This window comes from Pleurodeles waltl, chromosome 4_1 (assembly GCF_031143425.1).
Source record: "Pleurodeles waltl isolate 20211129_DDA chromosome 4_1, aPleWal1.hap1.20221129, whole genome shotgun sequence".
Lineage (NCBI taxonomy): Eukaryota > Metazoa > Chordata > Amphibia > Caudata > Salamandridae > Pleurodeles > Pleurodeles waltl.
This window is the reverse complement of record NC_090442.1, coordinates 774,160,118-774,179,864: the sequence shown is the minus strand read 5'-3', so window position 1 is coordinate 774,179,864 and position 19,747 is coordinate 774,160,118. Positions and strand designations below refer to the sequence as shown.

The 19,747-nt window shown below is 39.5% G+C and overlaps 1 protein-coding gene across 1 annotated transcript in view; it reads right to left on the bottom strand.

Moving 5' to 3' along the window:
* LOC138288154 (death-associated protein kinase 1-like) overlaps window positions 1–19,747 on the bottom strand; it is a 238,999-nt gene that overhangs the window by 64,062 nt on the left and 155,190 nt on the right. The window contains exons 10-11 of the mRNA XM_069229452.1: window positions 18,127–18,207; window positions 6,793–6,912 (exon numbers count right to left, since the gene is read on the bottom strand). Of these exons, the coding sequence (XP_069085553.1) occupies window positions 6,793–6,912; window positions 18,127–18,207 (201 nt within the window). The remainder of the gene's footprint in view (window positions 1–6,792; window positions 6,913–18,126; window positions 18,208–19,747) is intronic.

The following is a 19,747-nucleotide window of genomic DNA, read 5'->3' as shown; positions in this document are numbered from 1 at the left end:
AACACAGTTTGGTGAGGATTTGTAACTGTATTATGTGGAATGGAAAGTAATTTTAATGCATGTAAGCTAAAAATGTTTTAAATAAAAGTAAGGGTTTTAGAGGAGCGATGGCTCACATGTGGGGGCAGGCGCCTCTGGTTCTAAACAGCACTTGGTCACATTATGTCCCATTAATTCAGACTTGGGAAATCACACGCAACATTCAGTTGATCCTTAACTTTTTGCCTTAAAACTGCTTTTCAAGATGTTTTAAGTAAGTAAATATTCCCACACAAATCTTGATGTAGATTTTGTGATCCTGAATCTAGATTTCAAATCTTGGATCACCACTGAATCACTCAGCAAGGGCTATAGATTAATAGAGGATTAACAGAGGTCGCCCTTCTTTTCATGCCTCTATTAAAGTCACATGGTAGAGATTAAAAATGAAGTGGTACATTGAAGTGCTTTCCCAAAAGCAAGAGGTTAAATCATTTGAGAACAAGAAATAATTGTAGGTGAGATTTCCACTTTGCTACGTGTTGGTCTTGAACAATCCTAATAATCAACATAGCCTGCCAGCAGCCAAAAACTTTTGAATGATTTGTCTGGAACTATTACTACAACCAAGTTTTTGAACCTCAAAGAGTGTTTCCCCAATTTCCCCTGTTGCAGGCTGATCCATGTTAAAAGGAAATGTAGATTAAACGCTTCAATCCACAGATTTTAACTTCTTGATTTTGCTCATATTACTGTTTTAATAAAATACCTTATTGGGTATCACTTGAAATAAAAACAGGGAGGAATGTATCTTTTGAAGTCAACAAACAGTATATGAAACAAGTCAAGAATATCTTTATTTGGCCAATGAATATAACCATAAAAGCACAAATAAAATCCAAACTGCATATATGCATCAAATATTAAAACGATTAAAAAGAAATCATCATTAAAACCATCCAATCATAGCAGCAGGCAGAGTTTAAAATGCCAAAGATTTTGACATATATCATCCAATAATCGGTTAAAGTGCATAAGATCCTTTCAGGATCTTAGCAGCAATAATATGACAGCAGTGCAAATTTCGATAGAAGAAAGACTTTGCAGGCGAATCAACCCATCTTTATAAGATGAAAATATTTTGTTGAAAGGATTGAATGAAAAAGTGCATTCGGAAGGAGTCATACAGTGCGGAAAAGAACAAAGTGCAAAGTGGACTGGGCAGTAAATGCATCACATGGACAGCAAGGGAGAGAAGTCTGCCAAGAGCTAACTGTGGGGAAAGCCACTAAAAAATGGACTGTATTAAGGCTTGGCCTGGTAAGAAAAGCCTATGCTCCCTCAGGTTAAATATGGTTCCATACCTGCAGTGGTAAATATTTTCATATACCTGGCCACTGATGGCATATCCAGGGAGAGCGCAAGTCTGGTCTCCTCTCTAGAGGACTCATAAGCCTCTTTAAGCATTGTTTAGAAATTGGAACTAATATTTTCTAGACTATCAAATAAGTGACTATATCCAAGCTGTAAAAGGTGTTTTTTATATATTGCAGCCATGGGGTAGCAGACATATTATCCAGGCTTTAGCAATCCACTAACATCTGTCTTGAGAATTTTGCATTTGATGTACTTTATTCCTTTAACCATAGGAGAAGTGGTGCCAGGCAAATTTGTCCCTCTTTAAAATTTAGTCCGAGTTCCATATGTCCAATCTAACTTCCAGTAGCTCTAGGAATAGCAAACAGCCTGTTTTCTGCTGTCTAGAGTTTCCCTGAGGCAGCCTAACCCCAAACGCCAGCACCATGGGTGCCCACTGCTAACCATTTACTTTTACAAAACTGGACCATCCCCATACTGACTTTTGGCCCAACCTTTTGGAAAATCTAAAAATAGCATCACCCGCTGCCCCCCTTTTTTGTGCTCTATGAATCATTAACCTATCCCATTGCCAGTTTGCATCCAATAAAATACCAAGATAATTAAACAGATACTTTAGCAATAAGTCTCCCTCCTGTAAAAAATGTTTTTGATTTAGTGCTTTTGGGGCCATATGACAAAATAAAAGACTTTTGCTGATTCACCTTTAGTTTAACATCAGACATTAACTCATTAAAACCATTTAAAAGGCATTTCTAGGCATTTTTTTGTGCACACTAAAAGAACCACATCATCTGTGTACAGCAAAAACAGGGACTACCCGGGTGCCAATTCTAGGGACATCTTTAATACACATACTTAAGGCTGTTTCTAGGGAATTTATGGAAAAGAAAAAGAAAAAGGGAGCTAATATACAGCCCTGCCTAACCCCTCTAGCCACCCTTATTGGTGCTGTACAATCACCAGTTTGTGAGTAACACATTCTAATACGAGCCTGTTTCATCAAATCCCACAACATTTCCCTATTCACAAGGTCAAAGGTGCAGGAGAGGTCCATAAAGGCCTTATATAGAACTCCTCTTCTGGCCTTGACATATTTACCCAGGGAAAGTGTGAGATTTAGGGCCTACTCTGCGGTCCCTAGTCCTGGTCAGAAACCGTATTGAACTGGACTAAAAAAGGAATTAGCCTCTTTCCAGGATTCTAATTTACCCAAAATAACACGGCCTAAAATCTTCACTGTCTAATCGATCATTGAGATTGGATGATAAAATGCGGGAGAGTTCTGGTTGCCTTTTTGGAAAATGGTAACTATTATAGATTGTCTCCACAAGGCAATCGGACCACCCTTCACTGCCGCCCTCAGCACATTTGTGACTTGGGGGCCCAAATCTCTATATTTGTTTAAACAGATCGCTTAGTACCCAATAAAGCCCGGGGGCCTTACCGTTTGGGGGCACTTACAATGGCTTCAGTTAATTCTACGAGGTCAGCTATCCAGTTTCCTCCATAGAAGAGGGATCAGGCCTGTTTTCCTTGCCATCCATGCCCTCCATATTATCTGTATTAAAAACAGATACAAAATAATTGACCCAGTCTTGTTCAGGAATGTGGCAGGCCACCTCTGCAGGTGGATTGTCCAATAAAAAGGGGATTCAATATTTCCCAAAAGAATATGGGGTCTTTCAACTAAACCACTTTAGGTAAGTCCTCCCAAGCACTCCTCATAATATCATGTTTCTTTTGCGGGAATGCTTGCTTGTAGTTTAAACTTGCAGCTCTAATATCTGTGGTGGTATGTGGAATGGATTTATGGCTGCCTTTAGGGAGTTTAGTGCTGTGGTACGTTCATAGCTAAACTGTGAGTGGCCAACTCTCTCCTTGGATGGTTTATTTGAAACAAGCCCACTTGATATGGCTCTGCAACTCCAAGATATTTGCAGGATCATAGGTATGAGAAAGACAGCCCATTATCTCTTTGTGATATGCAGTGACCAGGTTATTAGATAACTTTGTTGGGTTGATGAAACCCCCTTGGGTGAACCCACATGTTTAGTGAATAACTAACAGGGCATGTGGTCTTACTAGGTGTGCTTTCAAGCCAAAGGGGTTGAAATGTTAAAATTACAGGGTTATGATCACTGAATGTAATCGGGCACACCTTGTAATCCAAAAGATGCTGGACCATATCCCTCGTTAACAAAACGAAATCAGTTGTGCTGCCCTTGCCTCTACCTATAAATGTGGGTGGATTTGCTTTACCACTATCTTGGATGTCAAATGAAAAAGTTAAATTTAGTGGGAAGATTTAGTGTATCCCCATAAGTCGAGTGTATGAAATGGCCAGCGTCAACATCTTAAACATTAGTGAATCCACATACCGATCCCCATCATAAGGGCATTTAGAGATAATAAAATCACCCATCCACATGACTAATGTGTAGGTTTTTCCCCTTATCAACACACTCTAAAATGAACTTGCCCAGCTCTTCGCTGATGATACCTACTGGATGTGCTGACAAAATATTTAAATAAAAGTTAATTAAAAAAATATTAAACTGTTTCAACAAGTAGAGGTTTAAAATTTGATAACATAGCCATGATGCAATTATTTTAACTTACAAATTCCTAATGGAACATGCCACAAAGGTAGCTAGGCCCCCCTTTCTTCTACCAGCGGCGGAGGTTATTGTGGCAGTACAATAAGATTTGAACCCACATATGGCAATGTTGTCATAAGCCCAGGCTTCCTGGCAACAAATTAGATCGAAGTTATCAACAAAGGACAGCCAAACCTTATTTTGGAGTTTATGCTGTATCTCGCAATGTTCCAGGGAATTTTTTTTATTCCTTTACTGCCCCCATGGCTTCCTGGCGAATGGGTATTCAATCCTGGCAAAGTTGGTAAAGGAGTGTTTGGGTCATGAAAGTTTGCCCCCAGATCCGAAGAAGTCAATGCCCCATTTTCCTCCCCTAAATAAACTCAGTCCTTGTCATCTATGCCAGACAGGACCATGAACCTATTTCTAAGCGGCAGAGAAACATTTGGTTGAAATCTATTACAGGGATGGCTCACCCAACTGGCCCAGTTATCCCATGGTGCAGCAGGTTCCACATGCCTATAAAAGTAGCCAAGTGGCGATATCTTGATAGGACTAGATTTAACCCTAGCAGCTCTTAATTGGGATGGTATATGAGTTGTTCCTCTTTATTATAATAGCCATGTCATCAAAATGGTTTGGCTTCAAAACTGAACTTTGATTCTATTCCGCTGCAAAAGTGGTTAAACTCATGTTTCAATCAGAGATGATGGATGGGCAGAGAGATCTAGGCAAAGCTTGTTTCTTTTTACCACTAATGGGATGACACAGCCAAGATAAAATAAAAAGAAGTAAGTAGAAACTGTGAGGTTGACTTTATTTAACATTTCTCTATTGTGCTGTTGCATCTAAAGGTTCGAGGACACTTTACAAAGGACAGGTGAAAATTAGATCTCAAAAAAATATTTTTTAACAACGGGGAAAACAGGATAGAAGGAAAAGATGACATGGCATAAGGTAGGACCATATGTTACTCTAGCTGCATGCAGAAGAGGTGAATTTTCAGTATTTAATGAAGGAGAGCCGGTTGGGCTGGGTTCCTAGTTCAACAGGTTTCTTGTAGTACCAGATAAGGGCTGTTTCAGAGGTATGGAAGTTTTGAATTACAAGGTCTCCGGAAGGAATGAGTTGTTACTCCAGAGGCCTGATTGGCTGGAACTAGTAAGCTGCTTAGTCAGGTAAGATTGATTTTCTAAATGTAGACCCTGGTAAGTGTTATACAGCAGATTTTAAACCTAATCTGACCATCTTTATTTATCTAATAATGCAAGTGTCTCAAGATTGATGTGATGTAATAGACCTTCATTTCGAATGAGGAAAGTCTTGATGTAGAATGAAGAACAGTCTTAATCAGAGCAAGAGATGATGGAGGTGAGGGACACCAGTCAGGATGGCATTGTATTGTCCAAACCGATATGGCTAAGACAACAGGTAATCATTGATTGTGTGTACTCCAATACAATACTGGTTTTCTTTTGGTGTTTATTTTTGGCAAGGTATTGAGAAAATATGGCAGTCTGTGGAAACTACTGAGGTCTGCAGGCCTAGCTAGACAGGAAGACCTGTACAAAGGAAAGAGGTCCTAATGAATGCTCCTGACTGACTTCGCTTGACATGTGCAAAGACATGCCAATGGCATTCTAAAGAGTGATTTAAGTTACTTTTTACATTGTGTAGGCTTGATGCTAATAGAATGTAAATCATATCAACAAAACTTCATTAAACATGTCCTGAATATGTACCAGCTACAGACCAACAAGACTTTACAAGTGATCACATGTGAATAAGGGACCAATATTGTACAGGTAGAACACCCATAAGGAGAAAGATGATAAGATTGTGAAAGCTGTACACATATAGCATGGTTTCCTCCTTACAGTGAGTTACATATTTCTTCAGTTAAGCATCTGTGTTTATCTTGAATACAAAACTCACAGCACACTCTTTAATAATATTATTAATTGATGAGGTGGCACTTTATGGATAGGCCCTATGATGAAAAAAGGACAAACAAAGATTTTTTGAGCATCATGCCAATAGTTGAGGACCCCTCACTGTTATTTCAAATAAGGTAGGCAGGTGTTTTTATAAGAAGACTATAACCATAGTTATTCCCCTCTTGTTCAGCTTCTTGTATTTACACTGTAATAAAATGAGTGCATGGAACGTGACCTGTGGATGCTGAACATTCTAAAGCAGTGTGGTCCTTAACCTTTTGACTTCTGTGAAAGCCTACTTAAACTGGCCTCAGGGACCCAACTGGATAATTCACAGAATCATTATTGGAATATGGGGACCCAAAATGCATCATTACTAGAAGCCCGGGAACCCGGCGTGAGAATTTGAACTGTAGAAAATGCACAAAAAATACAGAAACAATCTTTTAGCAAACAAATACAAAAATGATGAAATATTTTATTTAATTCACAAACAAATATAAAAAAATCTACATTTTAATTTTAATGGGAAGGTCAGAGCTTTTTTAAATTCAATCAAGGCCACTCATCTATACTATATCTTGTTCGACGCACTTGCACTAACAATTTTTTCCTCCAAATTTACCTTTTTGCTTCTTTATGTATATAAACTTTTTAAATATGCTAATATTATTTCATTTTAGTAGTCGCACACCCCCCCGAGTAGGCTTCGTGGACACCAATGGTTCTTAACCTGTGGTCCGAGGACCACAGGTTAAGAACCATTGTTCTAAAGAGATTGTTAGAAAAGGCAGGTTGACCTATTAAATCTGTCAGTCTTCTGTTTTGGTTCTGAAATAAGACTAAAGCAATCCAAGTCAACAGTGTTAAAAATGAAATGTCTTTCATCATGGCTCTACCTTTTGAAGAATGTTAGACAGGGTAGTTTTTCCAACACCACCATGCCCACACATGAAGAGTTTTACTCTGCTGCGATGCACCGGGTTGTAGTTCTTCAGCAACTTGGATCTCTGCTGCTCCTAGAGTATGAAATGAACAAGAGAAATAGTTTAATAAACAAAGAAGTACAGGAGAAAAGAGTAGTGTGAGGGCAGGGGCAGAAGAAGGGGAAGGGAAGCAGGATAAATGTGAAGAAAGTCTATAAAGGACAAACAGCAGGAAAGAAGAGAACAAAAGAGCAGGGAAAAGAAAAATAATGATGAAAGAAAAAAGAAGATGGATGAAAATCGGAATGATAAGTACAAAAGGAAGAGAAAAAGAAAAGGTAAATGAGAATGAGAGGTGAATAAGAGAAAATACACAACAAGAACCAAAAATGTGTTAAAGTAAAGCGTGGATATGAGACAAAACAACAAAGCTGAAAGGAGAACAGGGTGGGAGAAGCCAAAGACAAAACAGCACAGTTAAAAAAATAGAAAACAAAAATTGCAAAAAATAATGAGGCAAAAGCTAATATAGAAAATTATAAACAAGTGAGTAATCGAGGAAGGGAGATAAGTGAAGATAAATCAGAAGCAGGAAAAGAGGAGACAAGAATGAGGGAGGAAAAGGGGGAATGAGCAAAGAGTAGAAGATAGAACTCATATAAAGGAATATTGTGGGGACTTTTTTGGGAGTCCCATGGCAATCAGAGGTCACCAGGCTCGAATTGTATCAAAGGGAGCCTTTTACTACGAGCTTCACCTTACAGTTAAAACCCAAAATGAACCACCTAGTAAAACCCTTCAGCACTTGACTCTCAGGGTAGGAAGTCAAACTGTTAAAGATTTACGCAAGGAGTTGATGTGGAGTACAAAAGCAGAACACAATAAATCATCTACCCAGAATTAATAAATCATTATCCAGACAAAAATTTACTGAAAAAGACAAAGTACTTTAATCCTGACACACAGCTAAACATTCCATGTTGTTGTGTAAACTATGGCTCTGGCCTAGGTCTACAAAGTTTGGCTTTCTAATCCACGGGTCCAAGGAAGTAGCTCAGTGCGCCAGCACTTATTGTACTCCCATGCAGCCCTACGGGGCATCCCTGTTGGTGTAGTATCCATGATTTCTGGGTTACTAACAGTCCCGCATAGGGGTCAGGGACGAAGTGGTAATTCAAGCCCAATTTTGTTCTTCCGAAGAGCATACACAAGCACTGCACCAAGAAAAGACAATATGGGCCTCACTACGACCTTGGCGGACTAATGACCGCCAGGTTCACAATGGCGGTCGGACTGTCACCAATGCGGCGGTCAGAGCACCATATTACGACAGTAGCGGTAGCACCGCAGTCAGACCGCCAGCACCGCCAGATTACAACCTCACGACGGCCTGGCGGTGCTGGTGGTCCTAATCCTCCAGGGCAGTTCTGCAAACAGCGCTGCCCAGCAGATTATGACCCCCTTCTCTGCCAGCAATTTCATGGCAATTACTTTGCCATGAAAAGGCTGGCGGGAGACAGGGTGCAGGGGGCCCCAGGCGGGCCCATGCACTGCCCTTGCACTTGGCCTAAGCAGTGCAAGGCCCCCCCTGGCCAGCACTGTCACAATGTTCACTGTCTGCAAAGGTCCTGGTGCACGCTACCCACTATAGCATTGCCGCCGGCTCTATTACGAGCTGGAGACAATACTGTAGACTGTTTTCCACTGGGCCAGTGGATGGAAATTACATTTCCACTCGCTGACCCAGCGGAAAACTCGGAATGGGCCTGGCGGGAGGCTGCCACATTGGCTGCAACCTATCCGTCACAACTTCGGCGGTCGGGCTTTTCCATCCGTCTAGTCAAAACAAGGCTCTATATGTCTAAGGTGTTTTTTTCAACAGTCTCATCCAGTTGCTTAGCACATGAGTAATATCCACACAGAATATAACTAAAATAGCACTAATGCATGTTACTTGCAGCAAGAATATTATTAATATTTTGAACATGGTTGGAATGTTCCTAGCAGCTTAAAACCCTAACAACTACGTATATGTGCTACCTTCTGAGAGCATGGAGTAGTTTACTTGCTTTGAGAGTTTCTTGGTACTTAGCACACTGCATACCAGTTCACAGTGGATCAACAGCTATCATCACATTTTAGCCGAGAGAGTGTGTTCCCTTGGCAGGCAAACACACGTCAGCTGGGCTCAGCTTCACTCCTCTCCATATTGGCTCTCAGCATACGAAGGGATGCTGAGGCAACAGGACCTTTTGCAATAACCTGGTGCGAAGGCCTCCCTAATTCAGTGGTCAGTTCATGGGGTTTATATAGAGTTGACCTCTAACTTTTACCCTACATTAGGGACTTTCCACTAATCAGAGAACATAATCAGTATGAACTAGCACAATGAAAACAAGTCAACTCAGACTACAGGTTTACTTTACATATCCACAGTCAGACCTTCAGATACAGCTAACATGTAGCTTGTACCAGACTTGTGTCATCTTATGTGTTAGCAAAGTCAATGTTTCAATGAACTGATGCTTTCACAAGTTCTGTGAAAGATAATCAAGTGCTGAGTGTGGACTAAAGGCAGACAGGCTAACAACGCGCTCAAAATAGTCCGACTTTGAGAGTTTATGACAACATGTGATGTGGAGGGCAAAAGAAAATGTACATAGTCTTCACTGAGAAAAATAATCTGCTTTAAAAGTATTCCACTTAAATACCCGAAATATCCAGATAACAACACATGAAGTGCAAAGAATTATCATAATGGACATACGAGCGAAAATTAAAAAATTGACAGTCAATGTATTTCTTTGTTCTGATACAAAATATAAGAATTTCCCTATACCATAGCATCTTTTCATATTATGACAACTGCATTTTCTTTTCAAAAGGTCTTGAATATGACAAACCTTTAAAACTCAAACCATAGATATTAACAAACTTTTCCTATCTCTCAGAAAAGCTAGGCAAAAAACTATCAAAATGAGCAAGCGTCAATGGAAAATGTTTACAAAATGGGCAAGGAGAAATACCCACACTATCCTGATTCATCATCCTCCACTGCCTGGGTACTCACAAACATTTTCCCAGGGGCCAAAAGGTGTGGTCTGTAATGTGTCTGAGGGCCGCAATGATGCCAGTGGGGTGTGATGGGGCCAGGGCTAGGAGTGTGGGGGGTTAAGGGTGGGCATTGGTGGTAAGGCGGGTGTAGGGGAAGCAAAGCATATACATGTAGTTGCTGAATTGCACAATGTGAAACCAGAAAATCTGGGATTAATCCTGGCTTCCCCACTTTACCAAATAGTGTGATCCTAGGCAATAGTTTTATTTATTTTCCCTTCATTATCCCATAAACTTGACGAAAGAAATACATGGCTTCAGGATGTCTACTGTACAAAACCTTCTACTATGTTTGATTTAAAAAACTATAATGTTTTACTTGTATAATAGGAACCCAGGTCACCAAAGGGTGCACATGACATCCTACTTGCCACATTTCACCACTGGCATTGTTGTTGGGGTAGGGGGGAGAATTGATGTTTCCAAATTCATGTTTGAAAACTATCACTTTAAAAAAAAATACTTCTGAGTGCGCTGATATAATCTGATGTACTAAAGTGAAAAGTTCCTGCATGTTAATTAAATACACTTTTTGCATTCTGTAGAAACTTTTTCATTTGTTTACACTTCACTGCAAGATGGCTTTAAAAATGAAGGTGCTCCTAAAGTTAAGTGAAGCAGGACTCAACAGTTACTTCTTTTCTTTAACACAAATTATTCTTTAAATAAATGCTTGCCTATTTCTTTAACATCTTTTTTATTGCTAGCATCTATCTGAGTAAACAGCAGCAGTGTGCTGCTGTACACCAGAGGGGCACATCTGAAGGTTAGGAGGACCACATGCAACCCCCGGGCCATACTTTGAATATTAGACGTCCACTATATGGAGGCTGGCACCTGCCCAAGTCTAAACTTCAACAACCATCTTCAAGCGCTCTGTACATCACACAGATGTGGTTGTAAAGCACCACTAAACTATCGGCTGTTTCCAATAGATGAAGCAACTTATTTCTTTTACTCACATCTGCAAGATCACAATTTCTACATTTATCTGTAACTACACCTTTTATTACCTTTTTCAGTTGGCCCACAGATGTGCAATGGATATCAAATGATGGTAATATATTTAGACTATCCTTGATGTTATGCAGATTTATGCTCCAAGGTGCAGATTAATTTAACTATAAGTATGTTTTAATTGGCTGCCTCAGCGAGCCAGCGGCTCCTTTAACAAGACAGGCCAAATAATTAATTAATACTTAAATATTATATGAGTCAGGCCAAACTCAAGTCCAGATCCACTGTTAACCAAGCCATTTGGAAGGCCAAGCCATTTTTTCCAGATCTTCATTTCAGTAACTGGCAAACAAATAATATTATTTCGAACAGTACTCCACAGCTATACAAGAGCAGACTTATAATTTCAAAATAGTAGGTTTCTTTAAGAACTTCTAAAGATTTAAGCCCAAATTAAAATTCTAGTCTTTGTAAAACACCTGCTCTGGCACTTGCTCTTAACTCCTTTTTCCACGTGTGCTTTTAAATTAAGATTATATTTAAAAGAAGACCCAAGTACATGTAGTCCTTCAACACCTCAAATTGTGCCCCATTTAACCACGACTTCTGCTTGACTTTCTCTACAACAGTTTTAGAAAATACCATTACTTTTATTTTAGAGATGTTTATAGTCCGATCATTCACACTACAACAGTCGGAGAAAGCAACTAATTGCCTTTGAAGGCCTACTGGGGTGAGGTCATGTTAAAATGTACTTTTTGCATAGTACAGTGAAGAGATAACGTCCATACCTACTTTTGGAGGAAATGAGTGAATCTGGCTTAAAACTGCTGAAGCATCAGCATACATATAGAAAAAAGCAAAGGCGCTAATACACACCCTTCCCGTAAGCCATTGTTGTATGCATCCTCCTTGTTAATGCCCCATTACATCCTATTTCCACTCTTGTCCATGACCCCTCAGTTTTACCTATCCAATTGGAATATTCCAATTAGCCATTTTTTTCCAAAGAACAGCCCAAATGTCGTAGAGAGATCCATAGGTGAAACATAAAGGGGTGGTTTCTTTTAAAGTCATAATCCTCAGCCAACAGTTTCAATAATAGATATCCATCAAGTGTGAAGTAACCCCTTCAAAAATCGAAGTGCACTTTGGGAAGCACCGCCTCATTTAATATCCAGCCTTTCAAGGCATGTAAAAGACATTTAGCATAGAATTTACTTGAAATGTCCAACAAGGTAATCATTCCATAACTCTTGTGAGAATCATGAGGCCCCTTTTTGTAAAGTGAAACCCTTATACTTCCTTCCCAGGATTCAAGCATGTCTTCACCACTTATTATAGCCAAAAACTACGGGGTCGAAGCTTGCACCCACAGACAAGGATTATGTTTTAGTATCAGCAGATAGCCCATCTATCCCTTGGGCCTGTTACTCTAATAGATTCATAGTAGTTTGTTAGGATCCCATTTGGTCTTGTTTCAGTGGCACCAGTTTTTCAAAGAGTGATGCTGACTTGCTGGGTGACCTCATTAAACCGCACCATCTCACATAAGGGTGAAAGAATGACAAAGGATTTAACTGATAACATTTGTAATTTTTAGATTTTAAAGGGCAAGGAGGAAGGTGGTGTCTTTTTCTTTTTTTTTTTAGGAATGGTGGAATTGTACCCTTGTTTTATTCCACATGTCGTCTTGAAGTTAGCTGTATTGAGAGAGATATGTATAAAAGGGGTTAAGTTCTGTTGGAAAGAAGAGTATGGTTCTAAGTTTACCTTTTTTAAAAGGGAGATGTCCAGGGCAACTGACTTGAAGACATATGTTCACAGAATGGACCAATGTTGTAACTGAAAGTACTGTGAAGGGCCTGGGAGCGGTTTTACTGCAGAAGGATGGGGAGGACAAGTGAGTTATTATGTGTGTGTCATTTTTTTTACAAGAGGCTCAGTTACATTAATCAGTCATTGGGAAACAGACTCTTGGCATATGTTCAGCGATCAAGACATTCTGTAGGGATTCTGTGGGGTTCTGTATTCACAGTAAGATAGGACTACAATCCGTTAATGGTGTTTCTTATAAAGAAGGGTTTAAGGATTGCCTTTAATACCTTGTAGCTTCCTCTGATGGTGAAGTAAAGGAAGATGAACTGTGGTGTGCAGAAAGCATGTGTGTTGTTACACTGGGCACTATTTTGGAGGAAGAATTTAAAAAGGGAATTGAGTAGGATGTGCTCCTTAACAAGTGTTGAGAATTGATGGTGAATTGCAGTCTGACAAGTAGCTTGTGTAAGGATTTTGAGTGATGCCCTTTTTTTGGTGTGATGGAGAAGATGGCTGAAAGAAATGGACTTTTGTTTCGTGGAACTCATATTGTCATGCCCATCTGTCTTAGAAACAGGGTCACTGAGCTCCACATGAGGGACACCTAAGTGTTGTGAAAATTAAAGATTCTGATCTTGATTTGGAGGTTGAGAGGGCCATTTTAAAGTGTGGGGAGTTCAACCCCGTTCCTGCCATGGGCGAAGTTCCCATTGACAGTGTAGGTCATCTCAGAAGTGAAGAATGAATGACGTTTTATTGTGGCCATGGACATGTTTTCAAGGGGGCAGCAGCTTCTTGTTTTAGTGCTATAACACTGGGTACTGTGGTAAGGTTTCTGGAAGCCGAGAACAGTTTCAGAACTCTCTGTTGTCAGAAAACTGGGTAAATTGTGCTCCTGGAAAGAGCAGAAAATCTTAACACTGGAGGTTCTTCGTATCATCTGGAGCCAAAAAGCAAGATAAGGCATTAAAAGAGGGTATACAACTGGTTAGAATTAATAAGGTTGCCTGGAAAAAAGTTAAACAGGAGTGTCTTGTAACATACGGGTGGTCTCCCCTCTCCACCACTGTTAAAGATAGAATCAAGTTTTTCCGGGGCCGGAAGTCTCACTCCAAAATTGTTCCAGGGCAGATGGACTGGGGTTAAGGTTAGGTTAAAATCTCTGTGGCAATGTGAAAAGGAACAGCAAACCCCTGCTGAGAGGAAGAAGTGGTTTGATGAGAGGAACAGTGTGAAGAGTGCTGTTGTTGGTCTAGATCAAGGCATCTGTGGGTTCAAAGAAACAGTGAAAATACATGGAGCTTAGGAGTGTATGGAGGGAGTGTACTGGTAGTGTCTCTGCCTCTGTCATCTGGGCTAAACACTGGTCACAGTAACAGTGGACATCCTGAGGGCTAGAAAAATCACATCTACAGGAGGCCTATTTACCTTCAGGATTATGTCCTTTAAATGACTCATCTTTTAGCTAGTAGAAGGGTTATTTCCTCATGGCGTCACATTTTGAAACTGGTAGTTTTGTTCTTTGGGCTGTTTGTTTTGGACCTGGCGTGTTCTTTGTGGGACTATTTGAATTACTGTAAAAGGAAGGTGTGTGGTGCCTTTGCCCCCCTGGGTTTCCATTCTTTGTAGACAGCCGTCAATAATCTTATGACCTCACTCTACCTGAGGGTGCCATGAGCAACAGTTTCGGAGGAGCTGTTAGTGCATAAGGTGGAAGAAAGAGCCTGCTTGCCTTTCTTATCGTCCTTATTTTTTCACACCGTGTATAATTTGTCTTGCACAAAAGGTCGGCCAAACATATATAGCTGGATGATTCTCTTTTTTCATGCATTCTCCAAACAGTGCTCATCTGGAAGAAACCCAATCAATTTGGGAACTGTGTCACATTGGAGGTTTTCATAACTGGCTAAAATGACAAGAGCTTTAGCTGCTCTAAAGGTCAGCGATCATATAGTGAGGACCTCTTTCCAAATTCAAGACTTTTGCAGAAGCTATCACGTGGAGTTCCCAGTGGACCAACCTTAGGAGAGCTATTATTTTGATGCTCTTGAAAACAACACCCACAAAAGACAGACCTTTTTCAAAACTGTTTATTAGGTGAAACCACCTAAAGTGAACCCACTTGAGGACACCAGACATTTCAACTAAAGAACTTTTGTAAAATGACAATGATTGGTAGAAGCAGTCACATTTGTGATATCAGCAGAGTAATCATGTCGTCAGGGGGATTGATTTAAACAGAAAGTCAAAGTCCATGTTAATGCCTTCAAAAGCAATTGTGTCCCAGGGATCAAAGTCATATGAATCTGTAGTACTATGGATCCATGCATGTCATATTTAGAAAACAATGGATGACATCTAATCTCCTGGCTTATTAAGACTTAAAGCGTGCCTTCTATAAAGGATAGAGGGTTTGTTGTCATAACTGTTACTGATTGCTTATAATTGGACACAATGCTTGTTGAATATTTTCAAAACTAAAACGAATTATCATTCAAGCAGACGTAGGTCACGATGGAGTCCTTCCGATTGGCTCTGCTTCTACTAAATGCACATCAGTCATGATTATATGGTGTATTACGTGAAAAGCTAACTAAGAGCTATTTTGGAAAAAAAACATATCTGTGGTTGAACATGGCCATGACCAGCTATATCTTACAGACCCACAACCTAATTAATAGATTTAGAGATCACATCATAAGAGAAAGACCACACGTCCCATATAATTTGTTTGATATTTGAAATCATTTAAAAAATGTATTATTATTTTTCCCCTTGTCTTGACTAGTTTCAGGGGTGCTAAATAACATACCACGCTGAAGAATGAAATCCTTGAGGAAATAGCTGGAAATTATAGAGCAGCGCTTCAAGCACCCCCAGTTTGAGCCCACCCACACCAATGACAAAAAAGAAAGTTGAGACAGCAGAAGTTTCTAGGAGGTAGGTTTGTGGGAAGAATTTCAATATAATAAAAACTGTCACTACAGCAAAGAAGAAAAACATCTATTGAAAAAACCTACAGTCTCTTTGTCATGACCTTCCCTTACCGATACAGAAGACTCTCAGAATAGCAGTTGGGTATTGGTTCTTACATGTCTTATTTTATGTGTCTGTTGCAAAAAATAAAAAAGGAGGCATGTTGGGCTTGGCTGCTTTTAAGCCCTTCATGGTTTGATGCTACCCCACCTGGAAGATGTCCTATGTGGAAAGCTATGGATGTCACATGTAGATGTGGAGATCAGCTGGATGGGCTTATGGTGGGACATCTAGACGTATGCTTTATTCCTTAAAAAAGGAGCTACCTACATGATTGCCAGGCTCCTAATACCTTGTTCATCTTTACATTGACTGCAATTGAAAATAAAGTCTATACCACACAAACATAGGATATGTGAGACAACCTGGGAGTGAGGGAAAGGACACCGAGGTGATCTTTTGCATCTAGGAGCTCATATCACACTGGATCCCTAATAGCCAATTAGGTACTGGTAAATATGAGTGAACATTTTCTTTAACACTTTTATTCCATGTCATAACACATTAAACATCTAATATTCAATTGTTAACTTAACTTAAATGTCCAGCCACAAGATATGTTTCTACAATATATTTATGATATGCATTAATACTTTTCATCATATTCTACATGTGATAAGCAGCACCCACTACAGCTCATGTACACTATTTACATAACGACGTACAAAAGGAAAAGTAAACGTATTTCCAAGGTTTGGATCCCACCACCACTAGAAACTGAAAATGTATCTAGAGATGTCAATAAATTGGATGTCTTCATTGTCTCTGACAAGGACTCTGACTAACATGGAATTTGCACTCCTTTTCTCCAATGGCTCTCTACCTCAAGTAAAGAAATAGGTCAATACTATTCACCCTCTTAACATCTGCCATCCCCTGGTCCTAATCGTAAAGTCTCTTGGTTTCACCATTGACCAAAATCTCAATCTGAATGAATACATTACCAGACTAACAAAATATGCTTCACATTAACTACATCAAGCAAGAAAACTGAAGCCATATATACCACACTTCGACTTCAGGAACACAGTAAAGGCACTTCTTCTTGCGAATCGGGATAGAGGGAAAGCAAGCATGGTAGCCCTTCCCAAATCCTCCAATGAGTCACTCAGAGTTACACTCAATGCTGGTTGCTTAGTTAGTTATAGGAGCTACAAATGTAGGACACATCGTACCAATAATAAAAGTACTTCACTGCCTCACACTTGGTGCAAGGATTGAGAGCATGATTGGATGTACGACTCACAAACTAAATCAAAATGGATGATTGTCCTACTTCAGGAACAAACTGTAAACTCACAGATGGACAACTAATTACTGGAAATAGAAACAAACTGATTCTAGAAATCCTCAAAGTTAAAAAAGAGAAAACAGCAGAGCAAATCTTTTAAGGCCTTGCCCAAGGACAAGTACCCAATCCATCATCACATCAGAATAAATCATAATTTACTTGCTTTCTTTAATGGTCTAAAAGTGCAGCTCTTTAAACTCTTCTTCATGATCTATTTCTTTTTAATGTTCTTTACTTTTACTACTGTTCCTGGTCATAATGTTCTGTTTTTTTAAGACCTGCTACTTTGTTACTTTGTACTCAGCTGCCCTTGTGGCTAGGTCGGCACTATAGAAAACATTTACATAAGTGATGTGAAAAAATCTGAGGCATAAGTGAAAGATTAAGGATAAGCTATAAAAGTATGGGTGTCATCTTCTAGTTTTGAATATCTTCCTGCTAGTGCTATTACTTATTAAACTGGCCCTGGAACGTCATCATAAATAAGAGAAGTCACTAATGAAACATTCTGATGCCTTTCACAGGAAGACTTTGATAAAGAAAGTAATGAACTGGACACAGCAATACTATTATGTGCCTGACAAAAGGTATGATCCTACTGCATCTCTTCGTTCAACTCATGCCTTGCAGTTCATGATGGGATAGACATTTATTTTTCACTTCAATAATTCTGTGGTGAATCAGTCATTATTTGCACATTCACTCTTTGATGAACAAAGAGCTGATTTTGGAAGAGGTTCACAGAAAGGATATTATGACTTTGAAAAGAATGGCTGGATGGACCAGAAAATAAATTAGAAAAAAGAAAATGAACTGCAGATGGTATGGAACCTTCATATGGAGATGATTCAAGTTTTTACACATTAATTGGACTCTTTACATATTTTTCTACCCATTCACATGATTAATTGATTTGCCCAAATCACATCATTTTTGGGTAAGTATCAAAACTGACACTAGAAGCAAGGTTGTCAAGTTCCATAGCCAGCAATTTACAAAACAATACATTATCTTATTCCTGTATGATTTCATGTGCCATGGATCCTTCTAATCTAACCTTTTGTTTCATAAGAGCAAAAGTTTACAATTACCTTTGTTTTCTCTTTGATGATCTTTCTGATGTTGACAGTGGCTTCAACATTCCTGGACACATCCAACACAGTCAAACCGGCCTGGGGAAAAATACTTTATTTAATCACATGATGCGAAATCTTGCTACCTTCTCTTCACGCAGTATAGCAGAAATATACACAAACAAAAAGGAAATGGCATATTCTTGATTATCGCTCTAAGGTGTAACTGAAGGCAGACTGCAATGTTCATAGTTATTAAAAAACGTATTTAAAAAACCCAGAAAATGTGTGTTCTCTGTCCCTCCCCCCTCTCTGTCTCTCCCTACCTCTTGTGTATATATATGTATATATTTTTTTTTTCACTGAAAAAAACTTAAGGTTACAGAGACGTTATAGTTAGGAAATGGAATTTAAAAAAACATAAAAATTCACTTAAAAAACTAAAGGTTACAGGGAAGTTAAATTTAAGTTCTTAATTTACTAGTACAAAATCATAGAAATTCAGTAGTTATAGTTAAGAGTTATTTCAAATAACTATAACTAGTGCCTCTGCCATGCACAGTTTTTTCTTCAACAGTTTGATTACTGTTTCATTGTAATTTTTTGTGACGTTATAGACGTCATCAGTGATGCAATAGCTGCGGTAATTAGCAGTGAATGACGAGGCTGTGAATTATAGCTAACCACAGGGCGCAAGTTATAGTTACGTGAAATAACTCTAGCTATACCCGCTGAATGTCAATGGTTTTGAACAAGTAAAATCAGAACCTAACTTTAAAGTCCCTGTAACCTTTAGTTTTGTAAGTGAATTATTATGTTTTTTTTAAATTCAATTTCCTAACTATTACGTCTTTGTTTTATTGAGTGAATTTGTATTTTTTTTTACAGTAAAGTCATTATATTTACTATATGTTATTCCAGTCACCACAGCACATGGCCTTTGGCCGTGCGAGGCAGGCATTGGCAGCCGGCTCTTTAGCCAACCACCAAAACCACCCAACCCCGCACCACGCATGGCCGAACGGTGTGTCTCTCTGGGTGTGAGAATAGGTGTGAGAGGGTGTCTCTGGTTGTGAGAGTGTCTGTCTGGATGTGAGAGTGGGTGCGTGATGGTCTGAGAAGCTCTGTGAGTGGATGCATGATGATGTGAGTGGGTCTTTGAGTGGGTGTGTCAATATTTGAGTGGGTCTGTGAGTGGGTGCGTCACTGTCTGAATTTGTCTGTGAGTGGGTACATGAGGGTCTGAGTGGGTCTGTGAGTGGGTAAATGAGTGCCTGAGTGGGTCTGTGAGTGGGTGTGTGAGGGTTAAAGTCAGACTGTGAATGGGTGCATGAGTGTCTGAGTCGGTCTGTGAGTGGGTACATGAGTGTCTGGGTGGGTCTGTGAGTGGGTGAATGAGTGTCTGAATGGGTCTGTGAGTGGATGCGTGAGGTCTGAGTGGGTGCGTGAGGATCTGAGTGTGTCACTGAGTGGATGTGTGACAGTCTTTGTGGCTCTGCAAGTGGGTACATGAGGGTTTGAGTGGGTCTATGAGTGAGTGCATGACTTTTTGAGTGCTACTATGAGTGAATGAATTAGTGTATGAATGACTCAATGTTTTTTTCGCCAATATTCGTGAATTTGTTACAACATTTCTCAG